The following is a 13,725-nucleotide window of genomic DNA, read 5'->3' as shown; positions in this document are numbered from 1 at the left end:
CAAAGAATGACAAAATACATAATAGAAGGTAGACCAGTAAACCATGTAATGTCAGAATAATTTAAGATTGATCTTGGTTTCAATTTTGCAGGGTCCTTATTTTAATCCTCTCTGGAGGATATTTTTTCCATTGCTTTTCAGAGACAGAGTGGGGTGGAGAAACATCAATGTGAGAGAGACACATTGCTTGGTTGCCTCCTGCAGGCACCCCAATTGGGACCAGGTCAAACCTGCCAGCCTATGGTGTGTAGGCTGATGCTTTAACCACTGAACACACAGGCTAGGGCTGCAGAGTCCTTTTATCTTACTCTTACCCTTTATTTTTAAACAGAAGGCTATAAGAACATTCAGTTGGAAGCCTTCCAAAAAGAAACAATTTCATACACTGCTAATAAAAATGTATAAATTGATAAAGTTTTCTAGGGGTCAAAGTGGCAGTAACAAAAGCTTTTAAAAATTGGCATCTTCTCTCCACTAGCAATTCCACTTCCACGTACTCATCTTAAGGAAATATTAAGAACACATAAAAGATTAGTAACACGATGTTCTTTAAAGCAGTTTATTAGTGAAAAATTAGAAACATCCTAGAAATCGACAGTCATTTAATTAATAAAATGTGGCACATATGATGGAATACCACGCAGCCATTAAAAAAGATGCAGCAGTATATTTGACACAGCAGGATGGTCATGGTGTTGTCAAGTGAAAAAGTTACAAAACAGTATGTACAAGTTGATCCCACTTAAAAAATATCTACAAAAGCATGGAAGAGTCTGGAAGGCTATACACCTAAGTAACAATTCTCCCAGGATGGTGGTATTGTAGGTTATTTTTATCTTTTAAGCTATATTTTCACATTTTTTTTCCTTTTTACCAACACATTTGACTTTTAGAAAGCATTAACAATTCCTAAACAAGCCTCCTCTGAAGTGGGAATGAGAGCAGAGCTTAGCAACCTGAGTCAGAGATGCAAATGTTAGTCTGATACCACTATACTGGTTTGTTGGGGTGCTATGATGTCAAATTGCCGCTGCACTGATGGAAACAGGGTGGCGGGCTTACCCTTCTCAGACTATCCCACTAACTTCCGCAGCAACCAAGTACTGGCATTCCATACTCTCTACCTTCACACCCACTTTGTAATATAGCCCAGCAAGAGTCCTCTCCACTGAACACAGCACTGTTGGTACAGGTGCAGAAGGCAGAAGGCAGGAATTTCTCAAGTGATGTCAGATAATAGGCTTGAAGGTGACAGGGAAGTTTTCTTTGTTATAACTGAAGTGGTCTCTACCTTAACAGAACAATCATCATGTGGTTTGTAAAAACAGATTGCTAGGTCCTACCTCAGTTTGATTCAGTAGATCTTGGATATGGCTTAGAAATAGCTTTTTTTTTTTTCATACAACAAATATTGAGTACACACTAGGTGCTAGCCTTAAGCTAACAACTGTGATCAAAAGAATTATGGTCTGCATCTCAGAAAGCCTGCATTCTGAAGTGATCAATATATACTAAACAAATAAATTATAAAAGTAACTATATAATTTTGATTAATACTAGAAAACAATTTTTGTCTTAAAATGTTACATGAAGAACTAAGACTAGTTCTACAGCCCCTTGAAGAAAAAAAATCAGTATAAATTAATGTAGAAAGTACTTGGAAATACGAATTAACATTTTTGACAAGTTCCTAGGTATGCTGCTATTGTCAATCTTGGGGTCTCACACTGAGAACCACTGCCCTACTGAGTAGGCTTCCTAATTAGGACAATGTGGGGAAAAGGGCCAGTGTGCTCTTAAAAACCCTTCCTCCCCTTTTGAGTCCCAAGAGGTGGAGAAGGGGTTGAGACAAAGCTGGCTGTAGGTCAAACTGCAAAGCCATCTATTTATTATGGCTCCTCACCCAGGCTTGAAGTGCTACATACTACGACAACATATTTCAAAAGTTCAGGCATTTGGGAGGTACAGTAGAGATTTTTGAGGACTCCTATCAACAGAGCTGAGCCTAAGTAAACAAAGCTGTAGCTTCTTGTCAGGCACTCCATCACCCTCCCCCCAATTTAATCTCAGAAAATGTCCTCCCAACACCAGCTCCTACATTCACACTCTGTTTGCTTGTTCTGGTGGAAGGTAACAGCAGCCTAGGAGGATAGACTCTAACCCATCAGGTTTATTTCTCATGTTACCCAGAGTGAGGCACAGTTCCATTTCCCTAATCTCCTATAATATGAATTCTTTTAATTAGCACCATAAAAAAAAAGATTTAACTCCATGGACTTTTAGGTTAGATTACTTTGAGGACAAATGTAGAGACAATCCAACCACTTATTTTTGTTTGTAAAAGAGCCTACAATTATCGCCAAGTTTATTTTTTATTCATGTGTATCCTTCACATGTTAGTATACCTACGCTCAGGGGCACAAAGTTTATTTAAATAATTCTGAATTGCACCGTGAATTAATAGGCTTCCCAAGCTTTTCTTCTATGCCTAAAAGAACCTTCATGGACCTTTACCTGAGTAAAAATTAAACCTATGACTTTACAAAATAAGTCAAAACCAAAATAAAACTAACCCCCACTCCCAACAATCAATCACACAAAAACCCATTAAAATAAAAAGTAATAAACAGAAGAACAAGCCCACATGTTGTAGTAGATTTGTGGTAAACAAAGGCACAAGAAGCCTTTGAACCATAATATTATTGAAGGCTAATGTACACCACTGGGTTACTATAGTCAATACTCATTTAGTGGAAGGCAGAAGGTTCTAATAAAATTTTACAGACTGTGGTGAGGTTAAACCTAGATCTGAGTCTGATTTAAAGAGGGTGGAGGATAGGAAAAGAGTAGAACAGATCAGATCATGTATATAAAAGAGGTATCTCTGGTTCAGTCATAAATGAGGCCTACAGTCTTGGTAGGTCAGGAAGCTACAAGGGCTAAAAAGCGAAAACTGGTATTGAGAGAATTTCCTATGTGCCAAAACTTTCCCTAAAAATTGCCTAACATACAAGATAATAATAACCTTAAGGTGGCATAATTGTCCCCATTTTACTAATAAGGAAATGACAGTTTATGCATCATCTGAGTTGAAGTTCAAAGAGCACAGTATGTAAGGAAGACTGGATTTGAATCCAGGGGCCATTCCATTCCAGTGGCCGTACTCTCCCCTTCATTACTCTACTTCCTATAAACCGGATTTATAGTTGCTGTTTTAAGTTGACCTGAAAAATTTTTTTTAATGATCTTTAAAGCCTAAATCTTGACTTTATAAAACATAATAGGTAGTACTCTAGGCTGTCTGTAGAACTTCCTTTCTGGGGAAAAAAAAAAGCTTTGCTCACTTGGTTCTATCGCTAACTAACCAGCTTGAGCAGCTTTTGGCTTGAGTATGGCAATTCACAGTGTGAATCAAAGTGTCTTATACAACTATAAAATCTCAGAGTAATTTGTCTCATAGCACCAAAATAAAAGGGTAACAACTACTGTTAAAGTTTAGACTGAGCTAAATTATCAACATGTTTACCAAGTTATTAGGAACTCTTAAACACCATTTTGAAATATCCTTTTGTGTTATTTATCATTTTTTAAAGTACCAAAAAATATCATTTTGATACATTAACATTCCCTGAAGAAATGAGCTACATCTTTGCACTTCTTGTGTAAGTTAGCCTGAATTACTTTCCGTTGTCAGAATTGTATTATATACTCTTTTGGCTCCAGGCCTGGCACATCTTTTCCTCTCTAAAGCACTTCCTTTTCAAACCACCTCCCACTCACCAAATCTCAATCAGGTGACTCCCAAAGCATCAAAACACAGTACCTTATCCTATCTTGACACTGACACTGATTCTGCATCTTATTATCATCAACACAGTGCCTGGGCCTCAACAAAAGCTTAATGAATGATAGAATAAGAATGACAGAAGTTCTAACATGGAAACAATCTGTTGATTCACAGCAATGGTCCAAATAACAATTTTCTGACTCAAAGTGTGTCACTAATAATTTCAGTAGTGTGTTTTTCATAACTACAGATCCTGATCAAGATAAACTAAGTTTATTAATAAATTTTTAAAATTTTATTAGTAAGCTCAGAGTAACCAAAAGTGGATTGTTTATATACACTTTATGATGAATGTAGTTGCACTTGTCTGTATTTTTATAAAGATTTGTTGTTCAATAAGAATTCTCTGTATTGTACTGCAGTATGTTCTTAATGAGTCCAATTCTGATCATGCATTAAACTGCTCCAATTAAACAATCTTAAAACATTGCTTAGTGAACTGAACTTGCCTCAGATGTTTTAGTATATACCAGAGAAATATGATAGTGCTTTTCAAAGACTAGTTGTTCTTAAATTTAAATCATTCAGTAGTGTTTAATAAAATAAACAATCACCCCTCTAAATAACCCATCAAAATACGGTATTGAAATCATTCAACTTCTGTTGGAAAACAAGGTAAACATGATATAATTGCATTTCTGTTCAAGGAAACATTCAGAAACATATTTTTCACAAAAGAGGTTTATATCCTAGATCTCTTTTGAAAACAAAAGTTAAAAACAAATATTAATTTTATTCTTTGGCTATACCTAATAAATGAGTCACTGATATCAATTCACAATAAATTTATTTTACAGAAAAGAAAAAGCTTGCCATTAATGAAAAATTCAGTAGAAAACAGTTCTTCTGTTTTAAGTTGGGGCTCAAAAGTAGAAGCTGCTTATTAGTGAAACCTCAGTAGAAAGAGAATTTTGTAAGAAAACATTCTTGGCATGAAAGCTCTAACATAAATTCTGTAATGAAATAGTTACCATGCAATTTTATTGGTAGAAAGCCGGTTTCTGATGGCTGGTATTTTCTTTTCAGTCTCTTTAAGACATTAACATGGAAGATACTAAACCTGCTTTACTTAGAGTTAATTATATATAAATATGGTGTCATGATGGATAATCTTTCCACAGTCCACCTATTTAATTGAGCAGTTCTAAGTAGGTAATTGGCACCCTGCCCTTCTGATTTCCCCTTTCCCCCATTAGCCAGTCTGAATCCATTCCAACGACACTGAACACAGTGATCACCTACAAAATAAAAATATTTCCAGTTACTTATGTTAAAAAATAAACACATAGAAAACTAATCAGATTTGTATTTAACTATTCACTATCAAGGGACTTTAAAGATTATTGTCAATTTTGCTAAAAGTTAAAGGATATTTTTAGAGGCAGTTTTAGAAATCTTCCAGTTATTTAGCAGTTAAAAGCTTTAAATATTTATGTGATGTTATATTTTGTTAAACAATAGTAGTTAAAATTCTATAAAATACTATAACCATCTGAAATCTATGAAAGCATTCATGATAAACTATTTCCAAATAAGTAATGAGGAATTTGCATTTTGTTATAATACTAGAAGATATGTCAATCTACAATACAGTTTTCTTCTTATACCCACATTACTCACCTCATCTGCAAGAAGTGATAATTCACTACTGTTTGCAGCATCATAATCGTACAGAACCCTGGCCTTCCTGCTGCCACTGCCCTCCTTAAGGTCAATAAGGTTGGAAGGAGAGGTCATTACTAGGCCACTTGAAGTCATGGCAGAAGAACCAAGCACATTTGATGAAGCAGATGGTACAGGTACCACGGAAGTCTGATTGTTGTTACATTGATAACTGGATGGAAAACTGTTAAAAAGAAAATGGCTAATTGACTATTTTCAAGCAACCAAAGCTCCTGAATACCACCACTTGATGGCAGTGTTTACTTTCTACCAACTTTCACTGTGAATAGAGATTTATGGATGTTGTTATTTTAATGACAAAGTGTGCTGTCTAGCCTATTATGCCTCTTGCAGTAATTCTTGACTCCTCTAAGCCTCATGCACATGAAGTCTGTCAACAGATCCTACTGCCTCTACTTTAAAAATTCACAACCAGAGTTTGACCACTTCCACCACATCTACCACAATTACCCTGACCCAAGCCACCATCATCTCCTGAGTGACTAAATCATTCCAACAGGTTCCAAAGAGGTCTGTCGGCTTCCATCCCATGCCCTCTAACAACTATCCTCAACCGAGCAGCAAGAATGATTCTCTAAAAGGCTAAAATCAAATCATGTCACTCTTCAGATCACAACCCTCCAAAGAGTCCTCATATCTGAATAAAGGCCTAAGTCCAAACAGTGGCTTCCAGAGCCCTGTGTGTTCAAGCTCCGTCTCCTCAATTCATCTCCAACCAAGCCCTCCTTGCTGTTGCTTGAATATAACAGCCATGTTCCTGCTTCAGGGCTTTGGTTCCTGCTGTACCCTTCCTGGAGCATCATCGTTCAGAAGCTGCACATTTTGCTTCCTTACATCTTCTAAGTCTCTGTCTTCCCTGACAAACAGCTACCCTAACCAAGGTACTAGCTTGCTGTATTTTTCTCTATAGCATTTATCACCTTCTAATATATGATGTAATTCACATATACAGATTTTTCTACTTCCCTCTACCCCCAAATAGAATGTAGGTTCCATTTCTAATTCAGGTTTCCCTCTAAAGTTAAGAATACATTTCCTAGCATCCCTTCCTGAGTGAACTCAGTCCTCAGCAGTGATTAAATATACACATTTCTGAAGATAGAAATAAAGCCCTCTCTCTCCACCTATGAGGTTTTAAAAGTCTCTAACCATGGGATTTTACTTTCAAATTTACTAGTATGTTTGGCCTTTGTTTAGCCACTAAGGTCTACCTATGTCAATTTTGGGGAATTAATGGAAAAAACAAAACAAAACAAAACACTAACCAACCAAAAAAACCTGAAAGGCCTTTTCACCTTCTAAGAACTTTAATGACACATTAAAAAAAAAAACAAAAACTAGACTTCCTGATGTAACCTGATATGTTAAAACCTCCCAATTATTTAAGAATAAAATACATTTACTAATCTTGTGAGAAATGCTTCTGTTTTCTCGTCTGTGAAATGTGGATATAATAGTACCTACCTCACTGGTGTGAGGATTATAACATTATTACATATGAGGTGTCTAAAAGAGTGTCTGGGGACACTGGAGCCCTTTCTAAGTGATTGCTGTTTTTCAGTTACTACTAACAACATTGCTATTTTAGCCATTAGCAGTACAACCTGGTTCTACTCTTCAGAAATAGCTCTTGAATTTGTTACTATGGATTTGGATTACTTTCAAATTCTACATTTAAAGACTTACAAATTTTCCAACTCTCTATCATTGGTCATTACCAGTAATATAATTCATTGAGGGCAGAGAGACAGGCTAGACATTTTTTCTCAGAATAATAGCACTATTTTCATTTTGTAATGTTTGAGGTTATCTTAAAGTGCAGCAAGCAAACTAGATTTTGTTTGAATGGCTGAATTCCAAGCATTTGTGTGGTTTTAAGCAGAAAGCAAGTATGAATGGTAACAATAGCAATCCCTCTGCTGCACTCCCAGAGTATTAGGACAAAGTGAATAGGAAGCACTAAAGCTTCTTGGGCTTAAAATAGTTATAGTGATGTGGGGAAGAAAATGGTATTCTGCTTTCAGATATTAATACCATTAACAAAACTTTAAATATAAAAGAAGTATAAATCCTTCTATAAATCCTATTAGAATAACTAATGGTATTAGGCTACAATTCATTTTTAAGATCTAAAATTGGTTTTATAAATGTGCTTAATTTTGTTCTACGTCTAGTTTTGAAAGATTAATATGCAGAAAGGAACATCAAAGTGTTGAGGGCATTTTTTTGCCTTATTCCTTGGAAAGTAAACTTCAAACACTCTTGAAGCTATTTTTATATAGCGCTATAAAGGTATTCACTTAAATTATCTTCTCATCCCTGTTAACATTCTTCTGTGCTAGAAGAGCTCAAAATTTATTTTATAACCTCAGAAGTCTGATAATTACTTTCTATTTTTAAAAAAACTGATTTTGCCCTATCCAGTTTGGCTCAGTGGATAGAGTGTCAGCCTGTGGACCCAAGAGTCCTGGGTTCAATTCTGGTCAAGGGCATGTACCTTGGTTGCAGGCTCCTTCCAGGCCCGGGCCCTGGTTGGGGCTCATGCAGGAGGCAACTAACCGATGTGCTTCTCTCACACCGATACTTCTCTCTGTTTTTCCCTCTCTCTTCCACTCTCTCTAAAAATCAATGGGAAAATATCCTTGAGGATTAAAAAAAATTATAAAAATAAAAAACCTGACTTTAAGCAAGCTAATAAAAGCCTTTAATTTTTCTAATCTTCACCTCTAATACTACTTTATAAGTAAAAACCTGAATTTCTTTTCTTATCAGGAATTTCATGTGAAAAGAAAATTACCACCTTCCCAGTTGTTTCTGAAGGTCTAACATGTACTGGTAACATTGTGCATAGTAAGTCATCTGGGCTTCTACAAAGTCATTCAGACAGCGGAGGTGATGGGCCTGTAAAGGAAAGTTACAGTCACTTCTTAGCTCTATAATCCACTTAAAGTGGTAAATCATAAGGGAAACAGAATACAACACTGTACTCAGGGAGAATCACTAGTATCTAGCACTTTACTACAAGGCTTATTAAGACTGCCCATGGCCAACAGTGTAATAACAAACTGTTGAGCCAACAAAAACCAACAAATGGTTGATTATGGTGGGAGAACTAGGTGATAGGGTGTAAATAAAAATTTAAAATATTTCTTCATATATCTTAAAAAGTGTCACAGTTTAAATTTTCTGATAAATAACTAAAAAGGAAGTTCAGGTTTTCTTCCCCAAATTGCCTGAGGACTATCGAAGTCTTTTGTTCCAAGTGAATTTTCAATAAATGAATACTCACGTGTGTACTGCTAATTCCTTCTAGCAGAAGTCTGGTAATCTCTGCCTGACGATCGAATTCACTTTGAGTTATTCTTAATTCCTGTTCAGACTTAAATTGGAACATAGTTTTAGAGCCTCATTAAGAGGACTTAGTCCATTTTACATACATTTATGTAGACTGTCAAAGAAAATCCCCAAACAGATCCTAAATGATAATCTGGCAATTCTCTGATTCTGCTTTTGTATCTAAACTGGTCCCTGGTTTCTAGACATTAGTGTTTCTATATTACTCAATCTAGAAAGAACTGATTCCTTACCAGTACTTGACTCAAAAAAGAATCTATTAATGCCAAAGCTTAATGGCATACACATAAAAATCTTGAAAAACTACTATGGGATAACCAATATATTTCCAAGTACCAAATTTGCCATTTTACAAAATCTTAAAATCACTAGTTTACATGTATAAAATATTTCAAAAAATCCTCAATTACTACTATAGTTACTTTATTTGAACTTAAAGACAGTCTTTAATATTAAACGAACTACTTCAGAACAAAACCATTGGATTTTAACCCCTCTGGTGTTTAGTTACCAAACATATACTTGTTTCTAGAACATAGTTTTTAGGTTTCTTCTAAGGATTCTTTTCCCTACATAAATGTCTTTCTTTTAAGTTTTCTTTCCAAACTTTGCATGAAATATGTTTTAAGCAGAAATATTACCCAAAAGAAATGCTAGGGTTTTTCTGCAAGTAATGGGTGCCCTTTAATCAGTGGTGTGCTGGGGTAAACTGACTTTATAGGAAATAAAAAAGCACTAATGTGTTGATTTTCATGTTATAAATACTCCTACACAGTTGATTTCAAGCTACCAAGCTGAAGTCCTTGAACTTGGAGTTGGAAAGAGGTTTGTGTATAATAGTACACTACTCTTAACTTCAACCATTGATATAGGTTTAGTGCTGGGACAAAACAGTTCACTAAAAAGTTAACATAATATATAAACAGTAATACTGGCAAAATCATCTTCTCAAACTTTTAGCAAGAGTTGGTTGGTAGTAAGTGAGAAGGTCACTCAAAATAGCTCTCTCATCATTATTAATAATCTACACTAATATAAGAGTAACATGCAAATTGACCATACCTTCTCGATGCCCACCAGCCAATCAGGAGTGAATATGCAAATTTACCCAACAAAGATGGAAGGTTAATTTGTATACACAGGCACCGAGAGGCTGTGGGCGGGGGCGGGGTGGGGGGGGCCATGGCGACTACGCAGGTGTTCCGCACCGCCCCAGCCGCTCTGGGCCTCTGGGCAGGGTGGGAAGGTGGAAAGGCAGCTCCGGGCCAGAGCGAAAAGGTGGTGCCGGCATCCAGGGGAAGGAAGGCCCATTCTTGCATGAATCTTCGTGCATTGGGCCTCTAGTGTTATTGTAATGATATTTTCCACCTCTCCAGAATAAATAGCTTCCCACCCCCAGCCAAATAATTGCAATATTTCCAGGACTATGTAAAACTATTGTAAGTATAAAAACAAGGTCTGAATTTTTTCCCTTTCATACCCCATCTCCCTCTCTTTCACCCCTGGTGGCAACAGTTAGCCTATTGAACCAATTAACAAGGAAGTAGCAGCAAAATAGATAATCAGTTGCTTAAGTATTCTAATTTCACTGGCAACAGGCCTGGCAGAGGGAACTAAGAACTGACCACTAGATTGGATTTATAGAAATAAATCAAGTGTTAAAATTAAATTTACTTGACTAAAACCAGAATGAAAACATGCTTCTTTGATACAGGGCTGAAGTAACTTTCATCTGGAAGCTAGTAAGAAGTGGAAAAAAGTCCCAGGAGAAGAAAATAATCAATGCTCTTCTTAAGAAAAATGTTAAGGAAAACCAATCACTTCAGTGTTACATTTGCACTATTTATTGCTCTGCTTGCTCGAATGCAAAAAGTTTTAATAGAAGTAACCATAACAAACTAAAAATAAATAAATGAGGCTAGTTCCATGTACAACTTGAATTAATAACCTTTAGTAGAAATGGCAGAAAAGCCTACTAACTGACAATATTTTTGTACAAGGTATAAACAAGTATGCTTAAGTAGATTAAAAGTGTCCTGGAAGCTTGAGTCTGAAGTAGAAATAATGTTTGTTTTGTTTTTCTCTTTCAAATCATTTTAATAACCTGGCAGTGAGTCAAAATATGAAAAGAGGATTCAAACTTATTTCCTTTAAAGGGGATGCTACCATGATTGCCTTACACCTGTGGTCGGCAAACTCATTAGTCAACAGAGCGGCAAACCGCAGCTCGAGAGCCGCAGTTTGCCGACCACTGCCTTACACAAGCATAACCAAAGTTAATAATGACACCGGATTCCAAAGAGTAAGGATGTTAAGAAGGCTTCAAGGTTCACAGATTAAAGAACTTGGTTTTGGTGATTTGGTGTGAAGATGTGGAACTAGTGTTTTAAAGCTAAAACACTGAATAAAAAACAAATAAAATAATCTCAAGGACAAGGGATCAGTCTTCCAGGTTTGAGCAACCTAGACTTTATATTTAGAAAAGGTAAATGATAGGAAGGAAAAAAAATCTCATTAAAAAACAAAACAAAACAAGGTTCAGTGTGTACTGGGGTAGTTGCAAGCAGATGAAAGTGCCAAATAATTTCTATTTCTACACATATAATTGAATCTGAGAGGCAGAGGTTAACTGAAATTAGGTTCAACATAATCAATTTACTTAGGAAGAAAATGATCCATACTAGACAGGAAAAAAGGGTTTAAAGAAAGACATTAAATTTAAAAGGTTTTTATTCTCTCCTCCAGATCTCATTCCCTGACTTAATTTTACAATTAAAAGGTAGAGTTCTAGGGAAAATGCTTACTGCTTAGAATTACTATACTAGGCTAATTGATTTAGAGCAGTGGTTTCTAATCTTTTTTTGGCCATGCCCCACCTAAGCATTTCTAAAATCCCAATGCCCCTGCTGTGACCTATAATTCTTATTATTCAAAAAGTGAACACATATTCACGTGAAGGAGGCCTAAAAGGCCATTAACTTGGTCTAAACAAGCTTCCAAAGAATATGGCATCCATGAAAGAGAAAAATAAAAGAACAAAAGGACAGCTGAAATACTGAGGAAGAAATAACCAAGAAATTATTAAAAATATAGTAATCTGAAGTGATATGAAAAAATAGCAAATAAAGTTTCAAAACACATAATAGAGAACTGAAATGCATAAATATGACACAATATATATTTATATACTGTATATGAGGCCCCTAGAACCGTAAGAAATGCCAAAAATTCACTGTTAATAACTCATTCTCGAATTGCCCTCCTTAAAAATCAAACAGCCCCCTGTGGGGCATGTGCCCTACGTTGGGAACCACTGATCTAGAGTATATGACAGCATAACTTGGATCAGAAAAGCAAGAAGAGTTCTTTTAAGATGTAACTTGGGAAAAGGGCAAGAATTTGCTGGTCTGTGATATCAGCTAGAAATTTAGGTCATGCGTTTTCTGTGACAAACTTGGTCAGTATTACTTACTTTAATCTATGGGCTTAAATCTTAAAATATTCCAGAAACATAAACATTTTTAAATTATGAAAAAAGTGAGATTTACAGAAGAAAAATCAATTTTGATATATTTAAGTTCCTCTCATATATATGTAAGTAATATAAATATTTGTTTCATGAGTTGTTTCCCATTATATCAAATTATTTCCTAAAGTTGTAGAGACTGAATCAAATAAAATTTTTAAGTATACTTGCATGCTAACCAAAGTGGAAGAGACCCTGGTTTTCTTGTTTAACCTATATTCTCTTCTATATTACTCTGCCATCTTTTCATGCTAGAAGTTCTAAAAGAAATCAGAGGCCAGGGTGAAACTATAGCTAAACTGATGAATAGATTCCACAAAGGGGGATGAGAGCATAAGTTAAGAATTTCACATTGGATTGCCAAGTCATAGAATCAACAGCTCCATAACCTATGCACAGAACAGACCATACAGTCAGCAATCCTACTGTCAAAAAATAAATGAAAAACGCTTCTGAAGATTTCCAAAAGCATTTGAAACAAATCTGCACTAAAGTCATGATTTTATTTATTAAATTCTTGCTTAGTTATTTGATTTCCCAGCCCAGAAAGATTAGAAATGATAACAACAGGCTAGTAGCAGACACATGGACAACTTCTAAAAGTGACTGTTTGACAAGACAACACACTTCAAAAACAAAAGATCTAGTTGTTACACAGTACAATAATGAATATTCATAATAAAGACCCTAACTTTAAGTAAAATTCAATATATGCTATTCTGTTTAATGCAGCATCGAAATACTGTTTTACAAATGTTTTCAACTAAAGTGACAGAAAAATAAGCTTTGGTGCTGGAGAGAACAAACTTCAGTTACCTAGAAAATGTATTTGTGTGACACGAACACAGAGAATATGATGTTAACTATATTTTACATAATTGCCATATGAATAAACCAAGTATTTAAACTGTCTCTGGCAAGGCACTATAAAGATTACCACTCAATCTACCAGGTATCAATAGTGTGTGCAAACAATATCTCTGCAGCACTGTTCTATTGCTCTGTGGACCTGAGTGTTCCATAATCATTTTCAGATTTTATAAGATACAGTAACAAAGACTGTGACTAGCCCCACGGTTATCGTCCAATATTCTGAGTGAATGACAATTAAATTTGTTTCATAATTCTGTAGTTTAATAATTTACTTACTTTTGTCACTTCCTCTGCCCAAATCTAGCCAGCATTAAAAATTAGAGAAAAATATACAGCATGAAAGAAAGTTGGAATTTAACATTTTCTACAACTTAGTATAGAGAAATGTAAATATTTTAATTCAAATGGCATACTCCTTTTCTCAGGATCACATTATCAGATG

At 35.4% G+C, this 13,725-nt stretch overlaps 1 protein-coding gene across 4 annotated transcripts in view; it reads right to left on the bottom strand.

Moving 5' to 3' along the window:
• Nucleotides 1-551: 551 nt before the first annotated feature.
• SH3GLB1 (SH3 domain containing GRB2 like, endophilin B1) overlaps nt 552-13,725 on the bottom strand; it is a 34,685-nt gene continuing 21,511 nt past the window's right edge. For 2 of the 4 annotated variants that reach the window (XM_080657310.1, XM_080657311.1), the window contains exons 7-11: nt 13,560-13,583; nt 8,820-8,909; nt 8,331-8,431; nt 5,468-5,693; nt 552-5,085 (exon numbers count right to left, since the gene is read on the bottom strand). In XM_080657310.1, the coding sequence (XP_080513436.1) occupies nt 4,978-5,085; nt 5,468-5,693; nt 8,331-8,431; nt 8,820-8,909; nt 13,560-13,583 (549 nt within the window). In that variant the 3' untranslated portion in view covers nt 552-4,977. The remainder of the gene's footprint in view (nt 5,086-5,467; nt 5,694-8,330; nt 8,432-8,819; nt 8,910-13,559; nt 13,584-13,725) is intronic. The other 2 variants (XM_080657312.1, XM_080657313.1) reach the window with 1 other exon arrangement.

The sequence above is a fragment of the Plecotus auritus genome (genome assembly GCF_963455305.1).
Source record: "Plecotus auritus genome assembly, chromosome: 2".
In the NCBI taxonomy this organism is placed as follows: Eukaryota; Metazoa; Chordata; class Mammalia; order Chiroptera; family Vespertilionidae; genus Plecotus; species Plecotus auritus.
This window is presented reverse-complemented; position numbering and strand designations above follow the sequence as displayed.